At 39.0% G+C, this 26,657-nt stretch overlaps 7 protein-coding genes across 7 annotated transcripts; 2 read left to right on the forward strand and 5 right to left on the reverse strand.

Annotated features, from left to right (window-relative positions):
- Positions 1-6,265: 6,265 nt before the first annotated feature.
- Positions 6,266-7,857, reverse strand: BDBG_07317 (zinc knuckle domain-containing protein; the record flags this gene model as incomplete). The annotated part of the gene is made up of 2 exons (XM_031723039.1): positions 6,606-7,857; positions 6,266-6,568 (listed from the first exon to the last, which is right to left on the reverse strand). The coding sequence occupies exons 1-2, from the start codon at positions 7,758-7,760 to the stop codon at positions 6,266-6,268; spliced, it is 1,458 nt and encodes a 485-aa protein (XP_031580108.1). The 5' UTR covers positions 7,761-7,857.
- A 250-nt stretch (positions 7,858-8,107) lies between these two features.
- On the forward strand, positions 8,108-8,317 carry BDBG_07318 (uncharacterized protein; the record flags this gene model as incomplete). Its single annotated transcript, XM_031723040.1, has 1 exon — positions 8,108-8,317. The coding sequence occupies one exon, from the start codon at positions 8,108-8,110 to the stop codon at positions 8,315-8,317; it is 210 nt and encodes a 69-aa protein (XP_031580109.1).
- Positions 8,318-10,175: 1,858 nt separating this feature from the next.
- BDBG_07319 (uncharacterized protein) lies at positions 10,176-11,163 on the reverse strand. Its single transcript, XM_031723041.1, has 2 exons — positions 10,706-11,163; positions 10,176-10,646 (listed from the first exon to the last, which is right to left on the reverse strand). The coding sequence occupies exons 1-2, from the start codon at positions 10,793-10,795 to the stop codon at positions 10,302-10,304; spliced, it is 435 nt and encodes a 144-aa protein (XP_031580110.1). The 5' UTR covers positions 10,796-11,163; the 3' UTR covers positions 10,176-10,301.
- A 144-nt stretch (positions 11,164-11,307) lies between these two features.
- Positions 11,308-11,490, reverse strand: BDBG_17594 (uncharacterized protein; the record flags this gene model as incomplete). The annotated part of the gene is made up of 1 exon (XM_031725278.1): positions 11,308-11,490. The coding sequence occupies one exon, from the start codon at positions 11,488-11,490 to the stop codon at positions 11,308-11,310; it is 183 nt and encodes a 60-aa protein (XP_031580111.1).
- A 74-nt stretch (positions 11,491-11,564) lies between these two features.
- On the reverse strand, positions 11,565-11,750 carry BDBG_17595 (uncharacterized protein; the record flags this gene model as incomplete). Its single annotated transcript, XM_031725279.1, has 1 exon — positions 11,565-11,750. The coding sequence occupies one exon, from the start codon at positions 11,748-11,750 to the stop codon at positions 11,565-11,567; it is 186 nt and encodes a 61-aa protein (XP_031580112.1).
- Positions 11,751-12,480: 730 nt separating this feature from the next.
- BDBG_07321 (uncharacterized protein) lies at positions 12,481-13,219 on the forward strand (the record flags this gene model as incomplete). The annotated part of the gene is made up of 2 exons (XM_002622323.2): positions 12,481-12,714; positions 12,810-13,219. The coding sequence occupies exons 1-2, from the start codon at positions 12,570-12,572 to the stop codon at positions 13,217-13,219; spliced, it is 555 nt and encodes a 184-aa protein (XP_002622369.1). The 5' UTR covers positions 12,481-12,569.
- A 9,924-nt stretch (positions 13,220-23,143) lies between these two features.
- Positions 23,144-23,888, reverse strand: BDBG_07323 (uncharacterized protein). Its single transcript, XM_031723042.1, has one exon. It carries the CDS (start codon positions 23,870-23,872, stop codon positions 23,342-23,344), a length of 531 nt encoding a protein of 176 aa, XP_031580113.1. The 5' UTR covers positions 23,873-23,888; the 3' UTR covers positions 23,144-23,341.
- Positions 23,889-26,657: the final 2,769 nt, after the last annotated feature.

A 26,657-nucleotide genomic window follows, 5' to 3' on the forward strand; every position in this document is an offset into this window, starting at 1 on the left:
AAATGAGAACTTGAATAGATTAGACACAGACATTGCTTATACTGAAGATAATATCAATTTTATCTCAGATTTCTGAAATCTAGGCTGTGAATATGAAGTCTTTGATGCTGAACTATTTGTAATAGTGAAAGCTTTCAAACTCATTGAAATAAAATCTCATAAAAGAGGAAATTATTTAAAAGAGATATGAATATTCTCTGATAGTCAAGCTGCTTTAAAAAGACTTAGAAATAGTCAGATTTATAATAGTTAAATGAATCTTAAACTGATCTTAAACTCTGTTTTGAAAATTCAAAAAAGAAGAATATCAAAGCTGATAATTCATCTACACTAAGTTCCTACTTATATGAATATTCATGACAATGAATTGACTGATTCAGCTGTAAAAAAGAATACAGAATTAAGCAGATCTATTTAAAAAATTATGTCCTGGTCTTTTATTAAGAGAAAAATAAAAGAATCTTATTTAGATAAGTGAAATGAAAGCTGGCAGAAATAAAAGAAGAGTATACATTATTCAAGATTTGAAATAAAACCCAAGTGAAAATCTTGTTCAATTAAATGTAAAAAGAAAATATTCTCATCTATAATACAGCTGAAACTAGAACATAGCTATTTCAAATCTTATATACAAAGATTTAATGATAGATTTGACTCAATAGAATGCTCATTCTGTAATACAAATGAGAATTCTGAGTATATTATAATACACTGTGCATTATATAATAGTCTCAGAGCTAGATTGAAAGAGAAGTATGATCTAAATCAATTAAATATGAGATTCTTATTCTCAACTGAGACAGGAATTAAATACTTAATAGACTTTCTATCAGAAACTCAAGCAGCTATAAGAAAATGGCTAAATTCAGAATTATCTGAATATGAAGAGAAGGAAATCAATCAGATATAGTCTGTTAAAATAGCTATACACTCTCTTTTAATAATTTGTTTTATTATAGTTTCTCTTTACTTTATCTTTTCTTTATCTTTTTCTTTCAATTTCTTTCTATACTATCTATTTAATGTGTCTATCTTTGAGACTGTGTTCTTTTTCTCTTTTTCTTTGTCATGATATTATCAAATGATTTCAAAGTATCAAAAGATGTTAAAACACTGTAATTTATAAACAGTTTTTGTATTCTGAGCTGGAATTTTCTGATTTTGCATATCTGAAATTGATGAATGTATAATAGTTAACTTTACAGACATAGGAAAAACCCTGAGAACTAAAAGTTCTCAGGTAGATGTCATAGTCTCTGACTGCATACATCTATAATTAAAGAATAATAATAATAATAATAATAATAATAATCATTCTTCTTCTTCTTCTTCTTATCTGAGATAATAATCATCTCAAAATCTCTCTCTGCTGTCTTCTCAGAGAAGAGTTCTCACTGCTCTCTCTCAGTCAGATTAATCTGCATCTCAAAATCCCGCATTTTCTGATCTACTGTCTCAGGTTTCACCTCAGTGATAAGCAGATTAACATGCTCAGAGAGCAGAGCTGTCTTCTTAATATTCTGAATCATGAAGTACATTCAAGATCTGAATAAGGTCTTAATTCTCTTCTCTATCAGCTTCTGCTAATCAATTAGAGAACAGAAGTGTTATCAAAAATCATTATCTCTTAATAAAAAACTTATCAGTTTTGACTTCTGTCTCTCACTTCAATATCTTCTCAATCTTCTTCTATCACTGCTTATTTGCAGTAATACTCTTCTTCTCTCTCTCTCTCTTCATCTTGATCTTAAATCATTCTTGAGACTTCTTCTGATCTTATCACTACTGTATAAGACTCTTCACTGTCTTCTTTTTCAATCTCTCACAGATGATGCTATTCACATTATTTCTATACTTAGTTCAGTCTAAATCTATCAGAAGTGTTACTTAAAATCATTATTATTCTACTCTCTTACAGAGTCTCTTCAAGGCATTATAATATATCTTGTGATCTGTCTTCTCACACTTGAATATCTTCTTCTTCTCTCTCTTTAATCTGTGACAGTACTCACACATCTTGATGATCTGCAGAACTGCAGAATATTTGAAGAGAAATGACATGATTAGTTTTAATAAGTGTTGAAGAGAGAGTGAAGACAGGCAATGATATAATAATGATAATAATAATGATAATAATGATAATAATAATGATGATGATGATGATGATGATAATAATAATAATAATAGAAGAGAGAGTGCATCAGAATATATTATTAACTTATCAAATATAAAGAGATAAAGAAACTATTAACAGCTTTCAGAGATGTACAGAAACAGCTACAGTATTACATAGCAATATTATCTTCATTCAATACATGCACTATTGATATTCTTTATATACATTTATTATATAATCTATATCAGAGATACATGCAGAAAACAGATCTTTATTACTAGAGAGAATGATTACAGTGATTCTCTATTTTTATATTATAAAGATAAGTTATTCTCATTTCTTTCTTCTCTCTTTTCTCTTCTTCTTCAACTCATCACTAAGTTCAAGCTGATATGAAAACTATTAAAACACTCATAGAAACTCTCAAATTAAAGAGTATAGACTAATCAAATTTTAAATACAGATGAATTAAATTAATTTAATAATATTAATTATTTATTCTTCTCTTAATAAAATAACAGTCATGTCTTTCCTCTTTCTTTCTTAAATAAAACATGGCTTGTGAAAAGTGAGTATCACATCAGGCTATAATGATCAACACAGTCTCAGTACACAGAGCTGTATACATGCAGTGCATACTGAACTGAGAGACTGCATGAGTTGTAAACTGATAACAGTATCTCAGAGAGAGCTGTGCAGTGTGAGAAAGCTGCAACTCTCAGTTATATACACAGAGAGTGAATCACTGCAGTAAGTGTATATATATTATATAAAAGTAATGCTTTTTGATAACACTCAGTCTCTGATATTATGAAAATAGAGTCTCTCTGTGAGATCTGTTTTTATCAGAAGTCAGAGAATCTTATATTCTCTAAAATCATCTTCACATGTCTTATCTGTGAAATCAATGAAGAAAATCATTGATTTCAGTGTTCTATTCTTGATATTATTTAAGTAATAGCAGAGTTCACCCTGATCACACTTTTTAAGTGTATATTTTCTAATTATTCACATTTATACAGATATATACTGATTATTTATTAGATAATATTAAGATAATAACTTATCACAGCTGTGTTATTCTCACTGTGAGAGATACACAGTTGATGATAAACATTGTAAAGACTCTGAGAAGTGAGTATTTTAAAAGTGCTGCAGCTCTGCAATCTTGATTTTTTTTTATTTTTATTTTTTATTTTTTTCTTTTTCTTTTCTTTTTTTTTTATTGTGATTTTTTCTTGTGTTTATTTTGTTTTTTATTTTTTATTTTTTTTTATATTTTATATTTTTTTCATAATTAAAATTATATGAATTATAATCTATATTTAGAAAAGTAATGATATTTGATAATACTCTCTGTTGAATTTTCAACAAATGAGCACTATGTTATAATATTATATAAGTGAGAAATAATTTTATAGTCTTATTTAATATCATTCTTAATAATGAGATCAGAATGAAAATGTAACTAAGAATTTAAATATATTCTTTATCTGAGACTAGATTTTTATTTGAAAAGTGAATCTGAAACCTTTAATATTTAAAATAATGTGATTTGAAATCAATGTAATGAATATAAATCATGACTAGAAGTAATGCTTTTAAATAATATAATAACTGTAAAGTTTGATTCTGATCTCAGACACGGTCACACAGTCAGTCTAGAGATATCTATTTATTAAATCTTTTATAGATTACTTTCTATATTTAATCTGATTCTTCAGCAGAAATAATTATTTATAAAGACAGATATATAATATATCTTTATTATAATTTATTAATTAATCAATCAGATCTGAGTTGAAGATAATAAAGAGAATTAAAGAGAGAGAAGATTCTTAAGTAAGATTAGTATTAGAAAATACAACTATTTTAATACTGAAATTATTGAATTTGATATTAATAGATTTATTTTTTATAAAGCTCTGAACTTATTTATATACTATCTGAGAAATTCTCATCTCTCTGAGTCTGATCTTCAGTGTATATTTATTTATCTCATTGAAAATCTCTTTAATATTAAAGAAGATTAGAGTTAGAACTGTACTGTATTTTCAGATCTGATTAATAATACTAATCAGAATTAGAAGTATCTGTTTCATAGTTCTATCTGATCTGACTCTGAATTATGTATTTGAGAGAAGATTATATTTCTCTGTGTAGTATGTAAGACATTTCATGATCACTCTCTTCAGAATCTTTCTCAGTATGTTAAGAAGTGAGATTGAGCAGTATGCTTCAGAAGCTGTGTAGTTCAGTTTCCCAGGTTTCTGTAGTACTACAATCACTGCAGTCTTTCAACTTGTTGAGTAGTGTCTCAGTCTGATTGATGCTTTGAAGATCTGGTGTATGAGTTTTGACAGGTATTTTCATAGACTCTTTCACACTAATGCTGGGAGACCATCATTTCCAGAGACTGATTTGCTTTTGATCCTCGCCAGTGTTGTCAGGATCTCTTCCTCTGTGATTGACTCTCAGAGCAGTTCCTCCTGAGTTGGGGTGAGAGATTCTCTCAGTGAGAATGTAGCTGGAGAAAAGAAACTGTTCAGTAGTATTTGAGCTTTGTCTTTGTTATCAGCATATTCAGTGTCCTCAACTACCAGGGCCAGAATGTTGGTGTAATTGTCTGAGAAGCAGATGTATTCTGCTGCTTTTCAAAGATGATTGTCTGCACTCACTTTGTCAAGAAATTCTTTCCAGTGCTCTCACTTGACTTTCTCTATTATTTGAGTCCATTTCCTGCACTTCTGCAGTGTGTCCGTGTGTAGGGCTTGGGTGGTTGGGTGGTTGCTTCCCCGCTCAATGCAACTGGCCTGCCACCTCCTTCGGCTTCTGTTGCACTCGGACTGCTGTGTTTTCAGGTCTCGGCTGAACCAGTGTTTGGTGTAAGGAGATGGTCTTGCGTGCGGGGTGTGCTTGTCTATTTCTGCTATTGTTGTTGTGATTAATCTGCCAACTATTCCATCCAGCTGAGTTGTTGATTTGATCTGTGGTGTAGGGATTGCCTTCTCTACAGCTTTGCCAATCTCTTCTCAGTTCGCTTGGTTGAAAAGTCTGTGTGACTGGCTTGAATCTTTCTGTTTCAGTTGCAGATCCCATTCTGAGTAGATCGCTAGGTGGTTGGAGCCGTAGTTGTCTTGGTAGAGGTGGCATTTGAGTAATTGATGTGGGATGTTACTGAGTGTGAGGTCGAGTGTGGAGTATGTGCCTGGGTGGCTCGCTGACCAGAAGATGGTGGTGCCAGGTGGGAGACAGCTATGGAGTTCTTGAGCCTGTATGAAGTCCAGGAGGCCCCCGGTGTCTCGGGCTCGTCTTCGGTTCACCTGGATTCCACCCCACATCTGATGATGTCGGTTGAAGTCCCCTGCGATGATCAATGTGATTGCAGGCGAGAGCCGGATTGTCCGGCTGATTTCATTTAAGATCTGGTGTATCGGGTTGTCTGCCGGGTCGAATGGCGGGATGTATGTGGAGAAAATTAAGATCTGGCTTTCTCCTATCTGGAGCTCGATTGCTGTTACATCTGGGCTGTGGCACCGCCTTTGCCGGTATGCCGAGGTTGATATGCGCTTGTTGACATATATTAGACTGCGCCCCGTGGCGTGTGTTTCGGTGCATGATGTTTGAAACACCCTCCAATGTGGGTGTTGTATGTTGGGGGTCCCGCGGTTGGTCGGCCCTTCTACCAGCAGGCGCTGGTGGTGACCGAGCTCTTTTGCCCCAGTAGCCTACAGGTTATGAGACCGTTGAGTGTGAGCCCCGCTGTGGTCAACATGCATGGGTTCGATCCCAGAATGGACTTAAAAATTCCTAACAAATACCCTGGACATTTTAACAGTGCCAAGAGACATCCCAGGAGTGTGCCCTAGAAGTCCCGTGAGCCCTAGGACTGAGTGGTCCAGTCCATTATTAAAAAGGAGCCATTGTGGGGAGGCCACTGAAGGGAGCCACTGAGGGGAAGTACTGTACTCTGTGGTAGCTGGTCCGAGGGGGGGTGTTGGGGGTCCCGCGGTTGGTCGGCCCTTCTACCAGCAGGCGCTGGTGGTGACCGAGCTCTTTTGCCCCAGTAGCCTACATTGTATTGGTGTTGTATAATATGTGAAAGGGGGTTCTTGTACGAGTAGCACCTCCAAATCTCCAATTTTGCGGTCATTGAGGAGTGCTTCTATGGTCGAACGTTTTTTGTTGGCGTTCAGTTGTAAAATCCGCAGTTTCTGTGTTAACATTGAAGGCTGGTAACATTGGCTCTCGATTTGCACTCTGTTGCTCCTGTCGGGTGGCGTTCTGCGCAGTCTGCGCATTTAGGAGTCGACTCTCGAGGGCAGTTAGCTGTGTTGTGCTCTCGCGTACAGAAACCACATCGTAGTCTCTCTTTGCAGTTCCAGGCCAGGTGGCCGAAGGCCAGGCATCTGTGGCATCGTTTCTTCTTGATCTGATATGCCTCAATGCTGCCTATATATCGATGTCCAAACCCCATTCCATTGTTTACCGCCCATTCGGCAGCTTCCGCACTATCGAACCATATCCCAAGTGATGCCGACGCGCCCAGCGTGGATTCCCTCTTCTTGAGCCATGCGATTTCTTCTACCTTGTATCCCTTTTGGGCGAGCTCATTTTCCTCTGTTATCTTCTTCATGCTTTGTGGTTTGTCCTCAGTGTCGACTTCATGTGTGGGTGTTCGGTGTACTACCACACCAAATCTGGGTCTGACCAGCTTTGTTTGGCTTCCCAGGTTCCGGAGCCACCCCCCATTCACGCTGGCAGTGTCTTTGGAGGCTTCATCTCGGAAGCGGATGATGTACCCTGTTTTTGTGGTTCCTACCCCGATGATCTCGACTCCTTCAGTTGGCATATTCTTTTGTAGGGCGTCTGTGACCCTCGCTTTGACCTCTTCCACGGGGAGATATCTTGTGAGGGACCCTCCATATTCCATTGAGTCGGAAGCCTGTACCGCACTGATACGGACGCAGAGCGGGGGGTCTTTCCTGTCAGCTTTTGTAGATGCGGACGTTGGGGCCGGTGGAGGGGTTGATGATTCGCCATTCATTCCGCCGTTGGAGGCAATTGATGCCCAAGATTGTTGATCCGGTCTATGTGTCACCTGGGTTCTCAGAGCAGTTATCTCATCTTTAAGGCTTGAGTTTTGCCTGATTAACTCTTTCTGGTCTGCTTTTAACTCTTCACAGCATGTTTTGAGAGTCTCCACCGCCTGGCCTTGTTGTGCGATGATTCCTTTCAGCTCGGTTATAAGCCATGCAATTTCGTCAAGTTTGTTCGGGTGTCCATCGCTGTTGCCTGTAAATTCAATGTTTGGGGTGCCATTTAGTTGGACAGCTGTGAAGGCGTCGGTTTTCTTTCGCTTGCGTGTTGGTTTCTGCGTTTTTGGTTGGGTCGCATACTGGCGCGTCGTCGAATTAAAGTTGATCCATGTTGCATCCCTGGTTCCAGGCTCCACATTCGGCTGTTCCCTGTCATTTACCACACTTCTCGACATCGACCGGGTCACCGCAGCCTCCGGTAACTGGTCTATCTCGCTTTCGATGTTTTCTAGCATTTTCTTCCTTGTATCGCAACCTTGTAGTCCTTCTTCGCGACCTTGACGGTCCGGACCAGGAGGACGCCAAGGCGTGACAACTATGGCCATGATTGGTTTGCTTTATTTAGTCAGTCCTTGACGGTCCGGACCAGAAGAACGCCAAGGCGCGACTTTGAGATGGCCTTGATAGTTGATTGGTGTTCTGCATGAAGCTAATAGTCAAAAGATGTGGATCCCTATTCAGTTCATTCAAGAATGAGATAGATAAATGCTCAGACACTGTTGAATTAGATATTCTCAACCGAGCTTTCTGCAGTCCGACACTCGACATCAGTCATGGTACACAGAAACATTTTCAAGATGCATCTAATATTTTCATAAATCTATTCTTGAGTAGTTGTTTAATGTCATAGATTCATTCCTAAATGCCCGTAATGTTACACGCAGTTTAACGCATGGCTCCTGACCAATCACTTGCTGCAGGAACAGCCGACATCGCCGACATGGGGATATTCAACAAACACAAAAAATCATGGAGAGACATTAGCCGCAGACCTGCATCTTCCAGCTTCGTACCTTTTCGCGGCCCGAGCCACGAATGTGAAAAGGAGGCGGCGGAACGTCAAAGCTATGATTCTATCTCAGAAGAATGCTACTGGGACTGATTACATCATGAATCAAAGGCCTCATGATAAAACGACTCTCGCCTTTATCAGCTCAGCGATCACACAGATGCGGACAGGAAAGATTGGACTGCGAGCATACCTCCACGCCATCAACAAAGCTGACACCAACAAATGCCAATGTGGTTGGGGACCACAAACGGTACGCCACATCCTCCTGGAATGCCGAAACTGGATGGAAGAACGAAACCGAATGTGGGGAGGCATGTGTGGACATAAAACGCATTCTCTGTAGCTCGTCAATGGCGGTACAAGCAGCAAAGATGATTCTGAGGACTGGGCTCCTGGGACAATTCCAGGCAGTTCCATCCACAGTACTCCAAGTGATTATTAGTAAACAGAAGCAGAGGAGTATCTGAGCTCTTGTAGAAGGTAGCAATTCAGTCAATGAATAGCTTGATCTTTGAAACAAGAGCAGAAGTGTCTGTATTTATAGTTGTACACCAATCAATCAAAGGCCTCATGACGGATTTTGTCTTGAGACAATGTACACAAGACAGTGGCAGACCTAAGAGAATCCTCCTAGACCATTCTTCACGAGTGAAATATCACATGCCTAGTCTCTTGGTAGTAGACTCATATTCTTATTAGCATATGTTGTATTTTGTCTTGAGTCTGCTATCTAATGATTTATTGTGTCACGGGCTGGGTGGCACAGCAGCTATGCCAGAACAAGACTACATCACTCTTGAGAGTCTCTACTCATTGCGCTTACGGGCTCGAGTCTATCAGCATACCTCAGTCTGCATATTACATTAAATTTTATGATCAATTTTCCCTGTCTTGGAACGGCTGACTTGGGGAGACTGTTGACCTGGGGAAAACGGCTGACTTGGGGAGACTGCTGGCCTGGGGAAGACGGCTGACTTGGGGAGACTGTTGGCCTGGGGAAGACGGCTGACTTGGGGAGACTGCTGACTTGGGGAGACTGCTGACTTGGGGAGACTGTTGACCTAAGAAGGCTTGCAACAAAAGCAGCAGTGCGACAGAAATGTTCTGGGAAAGACGGCTGGCTTGAGGCCAGAACCTTCCCCAAGCCAACAGTCTCCCAAGTCTTCTCTAAAACTTGAATATGTTTTCGTCTCTACAATTCTATAAATTTTGGAATGATCACCCACTTCAGTTCTCATGACAGAGTAGTTGTTCTCATTTCAATGCTATACATGGAATACTTCTGTATTTTTACTCCTCAGTATAAATATTTTCAGTGAGAACAGAGAGATATGCGAGAAACAACAACAGAAAGCATGGCAGTGCACTATAGTACCAGATTTCTCAAGAGTTGCTGGAAACCAACAGTTCAAGAAAGCTTAGTCATTTGAATTTTTTTTGAAAGAAATCGCGCGCGGCAACATTCGCGGCTTCTTTGGCCAGAGAGATGCGTAGGAGAGCCAAATGGGTTGTGGTTGAAATGGATTGCGAGCGAATAGGATGGCGAGCGAAATGGATTGCGGGTGAAATGATGGTGTGTAAGGAACTGTACGTACTGAATCGTACGGTAGATCTCAATCAGGTAAGGAATAGTGAAGGAGGAAACTAGAGAGATATTGAGTGGGGAACAACAACAGGAAGCGCTGCAGTGCGCTACCAGTTGATATCTCAAGAGTTGCTGGAAACCAGCAGTTCAAGGAAGCTTAGTCATTTGAATTTTTTTGAAAGAAATCGCGCGTGGCAACATTCGCGGCTTCTTTGAAGCCGGAGAGCTGTGTAGAAGAGTCAAATGGGTTGCGAGCCGAAAGGAGTGCGAGCCGAAAAGGAATGCGAGCTGAAAAGGGATCAGGTGAAGAGAAGAGTTAGCCGAAAAAGGGGCGGGCGATATGGAGCGCCAAAAGAACACCGGCTTGGCTTGGCTTGGCTTGGCTTGGCTTAGACTAAGCAATCACCATGTAGACCTCCAACTCTTCCGCCTCTTTCCACCACCCATGATTTCAATATTAGATGCGAGGTTGGCCATAAAAATTTCTACCTAGTAGCTCTTGACAACACCAGTGATAACCTGACGACATGTTCCGCAGGTTGCGCCAATGGGGGGAAGGCATTTTGGGCAATACCGATGTCCACACAGAAGGGTCCTCCACCCTGATGGAATGATATAACAGATCTGACATTGACATTGATGCTTCAGCTCACGGACTTCAGTCTCAAGCCCACAGACTTCAGTCTCAAGCTCACAGATTTCAGTCTCAAGCTTGCCGACCAGCCCATCCTTTCTAGTCATTTCTGCACGCAGATGCTGCACTTCTTCTTCCAGCACTTTTCTCTTCACATGCTCCGCCTTGAAAATGTCATGAATTCCCTGGTTCGCGGTTTCCTATCTCAATATCAGCAAAGAAACAGCCCCACCATGAGCCACACGGGGAAGAGTCTTACCAAAACAGTGCCCAAGTTGGGTATTTTACATTTTTTCGGTGGCTGCCACATTTCGGAGGGTGCTGGGCTATCAAATAGAGCCTCATACATCGGATAGCTGTAGTCTGTGCAGGGCCTCTTTCTTCGCAGCTTTCACGCTGGGGGCTGGTGTTCATCCATCTCCGCATCTGAACTGATGATGATAGTGTTATGAAGCCCGTCGCGAGGACTATCAGCTGACGCCATGATTAAAGGATGGTTGTGCCCTGGAAATGCGGCTCACTAGGAACGGCTCGTGCTGCAAGGAGGTGACTCCAGATGCGAGGCTGTGGGTAAACAAAGAAGAATGATGAAGAGCACCAGTGGGGGAAAATAGATTCTTTTATGTTCGCTCGGTCGCCTTCGAGTACACAAGGGCCTCCGGGCGGGTTTCAGCGGTGTAGGATGGGAAGTGGAAAGGAATTGAAAGAAAGATGGATTCAAAGGCGGGAGGGAGCCCATATATATACCCAGGGCCGGGGAAGCAGTCACGCGAGTTCAGGCTGTGCTGTCTCATCTGTTGGGAGCCAATAAGCCTCACTGAACATGTGCAGGGGAATAGCGTCGCAAATTTTCACTGGCAGTCAACACCCTGAGACCCTAGGGAAAAGCCCTAGAACCGGATGGGCTCGGAGTGAGATGGGGAGAACAACCTTCGTAGCCAGTGAACTGGGGTCGTTAGGCGTGCTTTCCCTCTTCGATTCCTTTCCGGTGAGGGAGAACCGTCGGCAGGTCTGGGAGGTAACATCGTACGTGGAGGTAGCCATGTTGTGAGATGAGATGATGAGATGCTGTTCTGCCCCGATCCAGGCGGCACTTGACGTCTCTATATGTCCCACGTTCAACGCCCCCCTGCGAACAGAATAGGTCGAGGATAGGCAAAATGGTAGCTGAGATGTGCCTTGCGTGGGTCGCCAATCATCCACACTGAAGCAGCTGCCGAACCGGGGGATGATGCATTGAAGGGGAGGACCATCGCAGACATACTCCTGGCTTCACCCTCATGCCATATCGAGCCCATGGACATCTCGTTTCCAATCACCCAACACGTAGCGAGATTCGAGGCACAACTGCATGTCAGCGCTTCTTGCCAGAGGGCGCAGCGAGATGGGCGCCAGATCAACAAACTTGAGCTCTCATCCAGTCAATATTGATCAGGTGGAAGGACAATCCCACACCAAATGAGCACTTGAACCAGTCAAATCTGCCCCAAACCCTCCTGATGCGCCAGGAAAGTTAACCGACCAACTTCCAGACCTTTCCTACGGTCAGTAGGACCGGGGCAAGAGGCAAGGGGCTGGCACGTAATGGAGGCCGAGCTGCACCCAATCCCAATCATTGAGGCTTATCATTTTGCAATACACATACCCACGGGTACGGCTTGGCAATCCCATGATGGCTTTATACGCGAGAGCAAGATGAAGCAAAATACAAAATGCAGCTTGTGCTCTGCTCCTATAATTCCCGCTGGTTTCTGTCCACAGGGTGCTGGACCCTTTCCTCCAGTCAATAAGGCGAGGGATAAGGGGCAGGCATGTAATGAAAAGGCAGAACCTGACCCACAGCCAATCATCTGTCCTGGAAACAGTGCGACAACACCCCTGACTTCCCCCTGTGCTGCTTTTGTCAGAGGCGCAGTGAGGTAGGTGTAGGAGAAGCAGACTCCCCGCCAGTTAGAATGGACCAGGTGGAAGGTAATGCTGACAGGTGATGCTGCCAGTCAAATGAACATGGTCTAAAAGGCTATAAAAGGCACTTCCCCTCTCATCTGAATACAGCCTTCAGTCTCCTTCAAAATCTTCTTCCCTCTTCAAGATATTTGCTCGTCTTGCTGCACGTCCTCAACATGGATAGACAAGGAACCGAGAACCCTCCTCCATTACCCAGTCAGCATCTGTCGCCCGATGCGCAGCAAAATTCTACCATCCCAACTTATCGCGATGCGTTGGGTGACTTTCTCCAGAAGGTGCCATCCCAAACCCATGCCTCGGGTAAGAATTCAATGACATATTGCCTCCTCCCCTTCTCCTCTGTTTTGCTCTATATAATGCCCTCTTCTATTTCTATTTCTCATGTCAGACTGCAGCCTCTTTTAACGTCCCAAACAAGCGGCTGTCTGTTGACAGGACCTCAAATAACCTGTCTCAACATTCTGGCGACATCGAACCCGAAGATAAAGACAATATCTCAGATTCTGGGGCTACAACAGAACCTTTGGCTGATGGCGTGTTGGAGAATCTTCACTATCGGTATGAGGCGGGGGAGGTTGAGAGGAGTCCTAAGATCTGTCATGTCGGAGAAAAGGTATTGCGAGACAGTAAATATGTTCGCAATGTGCGCTATGTGGTGGAAACGTATCTCCCGGACAATTGGCTCCCGGGCAATGCCAGGTTCAAGCTGCGGAAGCAGGAGGAGAAGCAACAAAGAAAGAAAGAGAAGATACAACGAAAGAAACGTCTGAGCACATTACGTCCTCGACCATCAACACGCAATTAATGGAAGATGGGATGTTCGCTTGTCAATTATGCCAACCAAAACACTCATTTGTTTATTTGATATTATAATACCCAATCATTTATCCACCTGCTCGCCCTTGCATAAAATTAGAATATAAGAGTCGACAGAGTGGTGGGCTACCACCCAAAGCCAATTTCCCTCGTGGGATCAGTGAGTGGTGCCCGAAGTCAGTTCCCTCAGAGACTATATTGTCTCGGGGAACTGTTATAATTGTGGTCATTTGATAAGAAAATGTTGTTTTCTTCGTGGGTTTCATGTCCTCGGGTACTCACCACCCTGAAGAGCCGTAAAATGATGGCTTTTCTCATTGAAATCGCGGCCTTCTTTGGGTGCTAATTATTCCTGCGGAACTGAACACCCTGGGGGAATCCCTCCCGGCTTCCAGAGATAGAGTCCCATGTGGTGTCAGCAGCCTTAAGGAAGTGAACTCCTTGGGGAAGGTGATCCCTTGGGAGATGCCACAATTTTGAGCGAAAAGGCCACAAAGATAGAATCCTTTGGGAGGGCCATGACTTGAGCGAAAGGCCATAAAAATAAAGGCCCTTGGGATGCCATAATTTTTGAGTGAAAGGCCACAAAGAATGACGATCCTAGAGGGACGCCACTGAAAGACCAGAATACTTAGAACTTCTAATTGATTCTCAGGGGTAGCCATGATTTCTGCTCAAAGCGACGATAATCTACTAATCCCCAAGGATGACATTTTGCACTCACGATGCTGAACGAAAACCACAGAAATGAGGCCCCTGACGGATACCATATATTTTGAGTGAAAGGCAACAAAAAATAACGATTCTCAAGGGGCGCCACCAGCTTTTGCCGAGAAACCAGAATACTTGGAACTTCTTATTGAGTGTGCAATCAATATAAAATTTAACTTTCCAAAACAGGCAAAGGCTCTGCTTAGTAATTTTCTCTACTTCATTGTAATTTACAACAAACAAATTTTCATCTATTCATGCTTATTCTCAAGTTTCCCTTGTTTTCCCCTCTTCCCCTCTCTGAACTTCAGATATTTCATGTAGTTCTCGCACGTCATTCGGGATGGAGGGGGATAATGCTTCTCCTATCTCTGTAAGAGTGTGTCTTTTCTGGGCTGTATCAGACATGGCACTCACTATGTCTTCATCTGGTGGTGGAAAGTGGCTGCTCAGGGAATCAGACTTGTTAAAATTAATTGTAAAGTACTGATTGTCTTCATGGATGAGAAGGTAGACACCTTTGCAGTGGCAGTCATCGAAGTAGCTGCGCAGCATATGTTGGAGTGTGCCTTTCTGTCAATAACGCATCTGTACAAGTCTACTGTGCGCAGTCCATGGCTTCTTGACATGCTTTGAGTTTGATGGTTGCATAATGTAGCATTTGATTCCAATGAAGATAAAGATCTGGGACTTGATAGTTATCTCTTGGCACAATGGGAAGAGATCTCAATTTATAGCCACGAGTGAGTGTTGTCTAGAAATAGGGTGGCGTTCATTGAGCCAAATGGCGCTTTTTAAAAGTGTACTTCTGTCGAACGTCTTTTCGAACGATCAGTCGTTTTGCCGCGACGATTGCATGCTTGGGCCATGATCTGCAATCCAAAACCGTGGCCCTCATCATTTTGACTCGATTTTCTACTCGGCCACGCCATCTGAATTCATAGCCACACTTTGCACTAGAGCAGATATTGTGCTTGGACCAGAAGAAGTCTACAGAATTGGGAATGAATAAAATGCCCACAAATGTAAAAAGTCGAAATTGCAGGAATGACATCATTTAGAGACGCGTTTAGTGATTAAGAAACCGTGGCTCCATAGTGCGTACTTTACCGCTTTCTCTCATCAGTCTGTCACCATGTCAAATATTTTCTTCCCGTGTCGTCGCATTGCATGATATGCGTGGAATACGGCAATCATGCGCAAAAGGGTGACTAGTGGAGAATTCTCACCAGTTCCACTCCAAGGTACCCTGGGCGGCTTCTCGAGCTGGTACTCACGCTAGTTGCTTTTAGCACTGTAATTGGTGGGTCTCCAGCGGCTATTTCAGGCGCCCTGTTGATTTCAGAAACTGTTGAATTTATTTTTGATTTGACTTTTTGAACTTTTGAAAATCTTTTCTACATTTTTGATCTTTTATCTTCTTATTTCTTTTACTAGTCAGTACTTTCTTTGCTGTAAGTCAGCTTTTATTCTAGGACATTTCCGTTGCACAGGACATTTCTGTCGCACTGCTGCTTTTGTTGCAAGCCTCTTTTTGTCACTAGAACATTTCTGTCGCACTGCTGCTTTTGTTGCAAGCCTTCTTTTGTCCCAGGACATTTCTGTCGCACTGCTGATTTTGTTGCAAGCCTCTTTTTGTCACGCAGGCAGTTATGCAGCGTACGACTATAAATACAGATGTTTCCGCTCTTTGTTTCAAAGACCAAGCTTTTCGTGGGCTGAATCGCTTCCTTTCCGCCAGAGCTCAGACATTTCTCTACCGATAATCTTATCTGTTCTGTATAAAACAATGCATGTGTCTCAAATCCATTGGCTGAAGGAAATGGCAGATACCATGTCGGTAAAGCTAAGAAAAACCAAGAGCCGTCACGTGCTGGAATCCGCTGGAAGACCAGCTATCAGTCACCCTACAGTTGCAACTTCTTGTTGGAGCTACTACATGTAGCATCCGCCCTAGTGGCGTTGCCGTAGCGACCGCTCCGCCTACACGTGATCTCATATGTAATATATATAGCTAGCTCTTCCTACACGAATACAACAGATTAACCATCCCACAGGTTATAGCCCGGATAGCACATTTTTACAAAGAATTATATTTTTTTTTTCTTACTTTTGTTTAAAAACACCTGTGTAAGCATTGAATGTGTTCATCTCAGATAGGAGAATTCTTTTATCACATTTACATTGCATGTTTCAAGTGTATCTACTTGATCAGTAATTGAAATAGCAGAACTCTACTGTATAATATAACATTTTTTTTTTTTTCAGTTTCTTCATTCAATTCTTCTTTGACTGATAAGTGATATGTCTACATCACAGAGTAATAGAAGGAGAACTTTATATTTACATTCTCACACTCAGACATCTATTAACAAAGAATCAGAGAAAATAGATACTATATAATATATAGAAGTTACAGAAGAGATCATGAAGTTATCTATAAATAGCAGAGTGAATCATGAATCAGATAATAGCATCTTAAGCTTATAAGCAATATATACAGAAGTGTGACACACAAGTATCATGTCTAGAATGAGTTCAGATAATATAATATCAATGATATTTAATAATCTGATAATATTCTGTGACAGAATAAGTGTACATTGAGTAGTCATCTCTGCAGCAGATGATTTCAAATCTGAGATCTGTGAATATCAAAAGAATGTTTAAAAAGCCATGAATATCAAAGCTGTAATCACATTTGATAATAATAACTATAAGATCTGATGTACAGAAATTCTTGTAAATACTGAAGTCATTGATGAATCTGACATTCTTACAAAGAATCAACATATCTGTTCAGAAGACATCAGTTAAGACACATTAAGTGTTGAAAAATGAAGCATTTATATCAAAGTACTGTATCAATATATGTTGCAGTTCTTATTAGAACCTGTATATACAATTATTGAAACTCTTGAGCCAGATAATGCAGCTGTGCTATAAGAAAGAATTAGAGTTAAATATGCTGTCTCACTTGCAGAGAAATATATGAATATTGTGAAAGAATTCATCATCTTACATGTCAGAGATAACAATTATCTGATATTTCAGAGAATATTTCATTATCTAGTTATATATCATAAGAAATTGATAAATAACTCAGAAGACTTCTATCACAATCTCTTTCTTATTGATCTGAAGAAGCATCAAAAGTCTTTTATTAAGACATATTTAGATAATTTCTACACATCTGATCAGAACTCTATACATAACATTGATATTGATAATCTTATAAAACAGTTGATAAACTATACAAGCAAGTCTAAGAATGAACATCTTAAGTCTTAGTGAGTTAATACAACTACTATGACTCTCTCTACATTATTCACACACAGTTTCAAATGTGAGATATGCAGTTTAAAATAGTACTGGAAAAACACCTATTGATATCTGTATTCAGAACTTGCTACTGAACAGTGATGCAAGTTAAACAAGAAACATATTATTACACCTGAGAAGAACAATAGCAACAATGTCAGTATCAGTGAACATAGTAAGCAGAAGAGTAAAAAGAAGAACAAAGATGATAAGAAGAAGAAATTCTCTGATCTTATGATTTCACAATCTGCAGCTGTCAATGCAGCAATTGCTTTTTCAGCAAGTATTAATATAATAAGCAAACCTTGATTTCTTGACACATGTGTGAGTTTTCATATGATAGATGAAAAGCAGTCTCTCATTCAGTGAAAGATATACAATGATAATATGAAGATTCACATAGCAGATAAAGATTACAGTCATATCAAAGAGATCAGTGATCTTCTTCTAGAATCTGAAGAAGAGAATATCACTGTCTGTGATATTTATTATGTTCTTAATCTCACAGTCAATCTATTATCATTTATCAGGTTGAAGAATCAGAATTTTCAATATAAGCTTTCAAGCTCAAACACCTCATTCTATTTCATTATTAAAGCATTAAGTGAAGTGATTTTCACTGCAATTTATATATCTCAGAACTCAATTTATAAAATAGTTAAAAGAATGTCAGAAGTTAATGTACATTATGAGTCTAAAGCAGTTTACTTCACAGTAAAATCATATGTATATGATAATGACTATGTTAAAGTCATAACTGCTATTGATAATAATGATTTCACTGATGATCAATCTCAACATCAAGAATCATCTACAACTGTGAAAATACTTGCAGAGTGATATATTGATCTGAGACATATATACACAGAAGTTATTATAGCATTGACAAAGAATTCACTATCTAGTATTCATGTCAAAGATATCAAGATTAATTTCTTTTACAACACCTGCATTAAAGTGGGTATGATATATAAATACTTAATCACTCTCATGTCACAAGCTGTACACTCAATGAAGCAGATTCATATCAATCTTGCAGATAATAGACAGACATTGAGTGAGTCTACAGATCACTCTGTTAAATTGTGACAGAGTAATAAATATTACATGTTAATTACAGATAACATGATCAGATATAGATGAATCTATTTCTTATATATCAAGAATCAAGCTTACAATTACTATATATACTGAGTTCAATTCATGAAGAATCTAGGTTTTACTGCATTAGTATATGTCAGAACTGATATTGATAATATATTCAGATTCATAAAGATTACAGCATTGTTCATCAATTATAACACAGTATAAGAATTAACTACTTCTTAATCACCACACTAAGATGATGTGTCTGAGTGTGAAATACATATAATTATAGCCTGTGTCAGAGCAGTTCTTATCAGCAAGAAGATTCTGAAGAAATTCTAAGTAGATATTCTGAAAACAGTTATTTCAATCATGAATAATACACTCATGTCTACAGTTCTATATAATGAAAAGTATTGGCCTGCAGTTGCAGATGACAATAGTAAAGAAGCTGTTCATAGCTCTCATACAATTCTCTTTTCAGCATTGACAAACACCTCATCACAGATCACACATTTCTGTGAGCTTGAAACTGATGTTTTTACTCATCTTCATGAATCATAGAAGCTGTTGAATAAGTTGTTCACACAGACTGATTTATATAAGCTTATTGAATTCTGTGAACATTCAATCTATTGCTTATGAAGTTCTACAATAGATAAAATTATTGACACAAGTGATGTGATTTTTTCTCATAAAAGTGTAAGAAATGCTGAAGATTACTACAACTACAACTGCAGCAACTAACACTGTTTCTATCATCTATTTAATGAAGAATTCTGACATTTCTGAATTGATGAGTATAGATTAAATGCAGCTGATGAAGACATTTGCAGCTTATACTCTCATTCTCATTACTGATTTTCTTCTGAAATCACACAAGAATGCTATAAGTAGATCAGAGATGATAGAAGATTATTGAAAGAAATTAATACAATGCAAAATATCTAATCTTGAGAGATGCAAGATCTGAACACTTATTTCACATTCTGATATCTTATATAATGAATCAGTGGCATCTGATTACTGAGTATTCATTGAAAAGAATCACTCTGATGATTTCAATGCTAATAAGAATAATATATTATAAAAATCTTGATAGATTATATATAATAACTGATTAAAGAGAGATACTTATTAGAAGACTTATATCTCTGTGATTACAGATATAATAAATTAAATGATGTTTATAATTACTGCAAAGTGTGATTGAACTCTATAGTAAGTGAATATAGTAATGATATATCTGTATAATAGATTAGAAAAACAGTCTATATAAGATAACTCACAGACTTTGAATAAGAAACTCAGTGTACACTCATCTATGCAGTTGAAGAATCTCTATATAAATTGAATTCAGCTGTTAAAATATAATATAATTACTTAACAGCTATACTGTGAGAAAATGACTTCAGTCTGAGTTTTTATAACTCTGCTCTTTGAAAGCATTCAGTCTGAAAACACCTGTATATAACTATATATATTAATGATCTTCATATCTTTGCAGATGCTCTGAAGAATGCTGATTGACTTATTAACATTTTACAGTAAAAACTAGAGATCAAAGACTTAAAGAAATTCATAAAATATCTAGAAATGAAAGTGAAATATATGAAGAGTGAAATCAAATTAATACTTTAATGTTACATCAATGAATTGATAGAAGATTTTCACCTAGATAATGTAACTGCTGTCTGTACACTCATGAATAAGAATCTATCTCTAGATGACTTCTTCATTTCTGAAAAAGAAAGTGATTTTACAAAGTAATAATTTCAGCATAGTATTGAATATCTGTAATACTTAGCTATCAAGCTGCAGCTGAATATCACTCATGTGATATCTCTACTAACACAGAAGAACACTGCTCTCACTTCTAAGATATGAAAGGCTCTATTACATATCATTTGATATTTGAAAGAAATGCATGAGATTGGCATATTCTATGCAAAGAATGATGAGAGATCTGAGAATGAATTCCTGAATATAATATACATGCTGATCAAATATACAGATTCTGATTGAGCTGATCTGTTGAATAATAATTATAAATCTATATTCAGTTACATCTTCAAATTGAGAAACATGCTGATTTCATGACAATTGAGTAAGCAATCCTGTGTATTCTTAAGCTCTAATGAGGCAGAATACATGGCATTGAGTGAAGCTGTATACAAAGCAACATGATTGAGAAGTATGATAATGAATCTGAGCTTCATTGAAGCAGAAGACCCCCTGCTAATTAAAGTGAATAATAAGAGAGTGATTGATCTTGTCACAGTGACTGCAATCACTGTGAGAAGCAAGTATATTGATACCTGATTTCATTACACCCGCAGCCAGTTGAACAATGACATAATCTCAATTAATTACATTTCAACTGAAGAAATGACAGCAGATGAATTGACTAAACTCTTGAGTATAATTGCATTTTATTGATTCCTTGATTTACTAGGTTTTACAGGTGAAGAGAGACAGAATACACAAACTCAATGCAGATAGCATGATTTGGATGAATTTGAGAATGGCATAGCTAGATTTGTAAGAGATGATTGATTCTTTATTATGATGTTTGTGATCTCGCATGGCAATGCGAGGGGGGGTGTAGCATCCGCCCTAGTGGCGTTGCCGTAGCGACCGCTCCGCCTACACGTGATCTCATATGTAATATATATAGCTAGCTCTTTCTACACGAATACAACAGATTAATCATCCCACACTACACAAGCCCTAACCCACGTGACCCACACACATATATTTAGCTTTCACTAGCTACTAGAAGATAACAACAACAATCAACCACGTTCAACCTCTCTCACACTTCTAAAGGCCAGATCTTATTAAGCCACTTGCGGAGTATTCGGTGGAGAAAATGATAAAATCTGAGAATGAGCTCAAAGAAGCTCTTGATACCATGTGTTATCATCGATAACCCAACATCATCTTCTAGAATGTTGAATAACTAGTAATAATTGAGTAACAATTCAGTAATAATGGAATAATTCGCAATTGCGGTCGGTAAATACTTTTGCCTTCTGGCAAAGGCCAAGCATGTCACCAATTCTTGAACATTTTATGGGCATTTTGGATTCCTGAAATGTTTTTTAAACCTAAGAGAGGGCTTATTCCTATTACACTTCTCAACCCTAAGGAGAACCACGCGTGAAACCTATAATGTCATGATTCTGCAGATAGCTTGAGGCTTAATGCTCAGTGTTGGGCCTCAAGTAGCTTTCAGAATCATGACATTACAGATTTAAAGTGTGGTTCTCCTCAGAATTGAAGAGTGTTCTGAGAATGTGATCTCTCTCAGGTTCAAAGAGTAGTATTCTGAGAACTAAAAATGCCTTGAGATTATAGAACATCTTAAAAACCATGATATCTGATTTAAAGTGTGGTCTTCCTCAAGCTTAAGGGGCATTCTGAGAACTAAAGATACCTTGAAATTCTGTCATGCCGCAAGAACACTGATTTCTGAGCTTGTGGCAGCTCAATCCCTGGGAAATCATATGTCCCTGAGAGCTACACCAAAGTCGTGGCCAATCGAACACAGTCAGCAGAAGAAGAATGCCGTAAGAAGGCGAAAAACCCTGGGGATACGTAAATTTATTGCTGTGGAGCACGGAAAGAAAATGCCTCAGTGAAAGATTTAGTTGTAAATGCCAGTACTTTGGGGAGAAATTTAAGTGTCATGTTTTCGGTTGTTTAATACTATCGCTTCTGAATATATTTTAGAAGCAAATGCTTGTTTTATATCTATATGTTAAAATTATGATTATAGATACCAATATTTGTATGTCTCAGGGCATCAATTAAATTTTATATAAACTTGCAATTTTCTGATCTTTATTTGTTGTTTCGTTTTCTTTGCTAAACACCAATAGCTTTAAGGGTTTAGATAATGGTGTCTAACTGGTCACTCTTCTGCAAAGGGGGGGGGAAACCGCCAGACGGCAAGCCCATTGAGGTTAACCATTTTGTGGTCTATTTTGATTTAGTTTTAATCACTTTCGCCGTTGACCTTGGAACTAGTTAAGACTCTGCACCTACCTTTAGTAATCCATCTCTAGTCGCCGTATACTTTCATCTCCCATGCTTCAATGTTTTCCCGAAGGGTGATGGCTACAGTCCCTTTCAGGGAGAACCATTTGAACAAATTGACCCGCACTATGGGAACTCGGGAGATGCACCATTGGCTATTGTTCAATTAGATGGAATTATTTACATGACCCATAATACCCGTCTCTCTTGTGGGGTTCTAGTAAGGCTCAGCAGAGTACTGGTAACCAACCGAAATGAACTGGTTTAAACCGGAAGGCATAATAGAATATTCATGGCCTGGTCATGCCAGATGTCGTCCCCAGGTGAAAATATTCCCCTATTCTTCAGAGTAGCCATGGCCTGTTCATGCCCAGTATATGCCCACTATCCCCTATTCTTTAGAGAAGCCATGGCCTGGTCATGCCCAATGTCGTCCCCAGGGGAAAAAATTCCCCTATTCTTCAGAGTAGCCATGGCCTGTCCATGCCCACTATATCCCCTATTCTTTGGAGAAGCCATGGCCTGGCCATGCCCAATGTCGTCCCCAGGGGAAAAAATTCCCCTATTCTTTAGAGTAGCCATGGCCTGTTCATGCCCACTATCCCCTATTCTTTAGAGAAGCCATGGCCTGGTCATGCCCAATGTCGTCCCCAGGGGAAAAAATTCCCCTATTCTTCAGAGTAGCCATGGCCTGTCCATGCCCACTATATCCCCTATTCTTTAGAGAAGCCATGGCCTGGTCATGCAACCAAGAAACCAAAAATAAATAAATAGGAAACTTCGTAATCCGTTAACAGCTCTGTGCTTGTCGATCGTTCTATAACATTCCGTTACAAAGCATAAAACTGAGACGCAAGAACGCGTTGAGTTGGCCAGACTTCCGCAGTGGATCATTGTAGGCATTGTATTAAGTTATAAATTTTTTATTATTAAACCAAATATAAACTTTGGATTACGCTGTACTCTCCGAAGCATAGAGATTGGCGCCTTGAGATGCGAACTGCTGCATTTCATAGTTTGCACTGCCAAAATTTTCAAAGCCGAGAGCGACTGCGTCCTGAGATGCGAACAGCTGCATTTCGTCGTTTACATTGCCAAGGTCGTTGAAGTCCGAACCTTGGGGGACGGCCCGACAGGCGAAGGCTTCCATTGCACTATCAAAGCAGTCTAAATTGTCAGGGGCAGCCTGAGGTACAAATTCTTGTCTAGCGTTATTCGAACCGAAGCCATCAGACATAGGATTTGGAGAGGGCGGGGATGTCGGGGGTAACGGATTCCTGCGCTCTCCAAGCTGACACCCCTGCTCGCTTCCAGTAATGTTCGGTCGTGCTACCGGCGCCGAATTCACTGGCTGAAATACGATGCTTCGAGGCAATATACTTCGCGTAACTGTATTGCCTGATTGAATGTATACATTTTGGTACGGTTCGTTGGCTGTAGATTTTCCTTGCGACGTACTTTGGGGGTAATTTCTGAAAGGCATCGGCTGCTCAATATTCGGGTCACGTGGGCTAATATGGTCATATTACGACTAAAACGGAAGATTTATTCAGCAGGACAATGCCTGTCTGGGTTAGTGTGTCTCTTTCACATTTCTTATTCCTGCTAGGTTTTACTCTGCTAAACTGTGTTTATTTATTAACTGCAGAACAGCTCTGTCACAGAGGCTATGTTGCAGTCCTCTCAACTTGTCAGATGAAATGTGAGACCTTCAGATGTGATTTAGATCATAGGCACTTTGTAGCAAAAGTATTAAAAATAATTAAGGGCCAGAAATAATGATGAGATATAATTCATTTGATTGATATTTCTAAGTGTATATGCTTCTGGCACAGTGGAAGCAGAGATTGTAAACATACAGGGGGGAATTGAGGTGATGAATGTGTTCTACACGGTAATATATTTGTAGATGCAAGAGAGAGAGTCTAAATGACTACAGATTGTCTGGACTAATCATGCTGTGAACATGGTAGACATGGCTCTGAAGCTCCATCTTGCTCTCAAGAACCACATCACAACATGAGCATCTGATCATGTCTTCAGACTTGATGTGCTGGAGGTGTTTTCATCTGAGATGCTTGGTCATTCTACTGTGAGTAGAGAATCTATTCAGACAGATGAAGCAGTAGAGTGACTGATAGTTCTTTATCATGACCCCTGCTGCAATCTTTCTCTGACTGAGAGACAGAGAAATATACATCTTCACTCTGACTCTCTGAAGCATCAGAGTGATAGGTCTCTTATCACACAGAAGTTGACAAGTATCTCTCTTCTTGAAGAGACAGTATGCTGCAACTGCATCAATTCTCTCAATGCATCAAAGCATCTCATCTCACAGTGTCTTACAGAGCAGTGAGAGAAGCACTGAGATCATTCTTTACTGTGAGAACAGGACTTTCTCATTGATGCTCTGAGACTCACTGAATGTCTTTGAGACCTTGATTCCAGACAGCTGTCACTTAATCTCACACAGAGACTTCTCAAAGTCAAATTTTTTCTGTACATTATATAGAAGTTTATCTCTTATCTACTGACATGTGTCTGTCAGCTCACAGCTGATCTTCTTGTAAAGCTTATACTTAATGATTCTCTTGTACTTCTTGAGAGATCATTCAAGACATCTGCTGAGCAGATCACATTTTCAGATGAGTTTCTGAATATAAGACTGCTGATTGACTGATCTTAACTGAGCTGTGATCAGTTTCTGCAGCTGATATAAATTAATAGAGCAGAGTATTCAGTACACTGTATATATAATATATTTCTATGAATTCAGACTCTGAATAATAATATAAACATTCTTATTCATCTTTCTGTAAAGATAGTATTTGAGAAATATACAGAGATCTGAGTGCTGAAAGATCAGACTATAAACTGCTTCACTGACATGTTCTGTATAATAGAAGATAATAAGTGACTAATAATCAGAAGTCAAGATTATCTTCTTAATCAGAACTTACTACTATTATCTAATATCTTACTAATATTATATCACAGACTGTACAGTTAAATAATATTATAAAATACAGATATCTTCTTAATCTACTTAATTCAGAGTTTGATAATACTGTATATTAGTACATTAATAACTGATATCTCAATCACTTTCAGTGTCTGCTCAGACTTTCAGAATACTGAGATATTATTCAGAGCTGAGTCAAGATAAAGCTTAAGCTGATAGATATCTTTCAGTATCTTCAGATCAATAAGTTATTATACTGAAGTAAGAACTCTCTTATTATTAAGAGAAATAAATGTGTGATCAGTGAATTGAAGCTTAAGAAAAGTAATATAAAAGATAAGAATCAGAGATAAATTAAAGATGATCTTCAGAACTATAAATATAATTCTAGATTCACAGATATATAATCAGTCATAATTCATTAGAATAAGTTAAAGTAGATATATTTATATACTTCTTCTTCTCTTTAAGAAATGTTTTGATAAATTTAATAGTAAACTTAATCAGAATGTTATTAAGTCTGCAGTCAGAGTTTTTCAAGAGAATAATCTTAATATATTAATAGCACAGATTTAGTAACATCTGCAGTTAATTAACTGAGAACTCAGTCAGCTGAAAGAATAGACAGAGTAGAATCTGTTATTAGCTGTGACTGAACTTCTTCTTAATAGTAATAACAGTTATTTCAATAATTTTAATGAGATTATTCAGATAGATTACTAACTTCTTTTAGTATCTCTTCTTGAGATGATACAGTTACACTAGTTTTGAGATTATCTTAAATATAAGCAGATCTCTGATCAGTACTATGAAACAATTCAGTTACTGAATAGAATCTGTTCAGATACTGAGAATGATATGAGAAGAAATAGTTATATACATTTTTAATTACTCTCAGTAATATCTCTCAGTCAATCTTCTTCTGCATCTCTCTCTCATAGATCAGATAAAAGATCTTTCAGTATATCTTCAGAGAGCTCTGATATTTAAGTCTCTAGTATTATCTCTCACTCTTGCTGTGATGTTGATTCAGCACTCAGTGAAAGAAAGTGTATAGCATCTTTATATTCATTCACTGATACATCTTCTTGAGATTCTGCTTGATACAGGCGCAGAATCTGCATAGCATATGAGAAACTAGAAAGAAAACACAGTCAGGAGAGAGAAAGAGAGGATTCAGACACTCACTTGAATCATTCCTGCTTGATATGATCAAGCAGTTTTCAAGAGTTAGGCATGTATTCATTGTATTGAAGTAAGGATCTGTCTGGATCAGTTATCATATTCATATAGTACTCTGGAAGAT

Source organism: Blastomyces gilchristii (genome assembly GCF_000003855.2).
Source record: "Blastomyces gilchristii SLH14081 genomic scaffold supercont1.18, whole genome shotgun sequence".
NCBI classification, from domain to species: Eukaryota; Fungi; Ascomycota; class Eurotiomycetes; order Onygenales; family Ajellomycetaceae; genus Blastomyces; species Blastomyces gilchristii.

Excerpts from the sequence above, each read along its gene's own strand:
- BDBG_07319 (XM_031723041.1), bottom strand. The coding sequence starts at position 10,795 with ATGTATGAGGCTCTATTTGATAGCCCAGCACCCTCCGAAATGTGGCAG. Across the intron at positions 10,647-10,705 it reads CCAACTTGGGCACTGTTTTG|GAAACCGCGAACCAGGGAAT; the intron begins GTAAGACTCTTC and ends ATATTGAGATAG.
- BDBG_07323 (XM_031723042.1), bottom strand. The coding sequence starts at position 23,872 with ATGCCTTTCAGAAATTACCCCCAAAGTACGTCGCAAGGAAAATCTACA.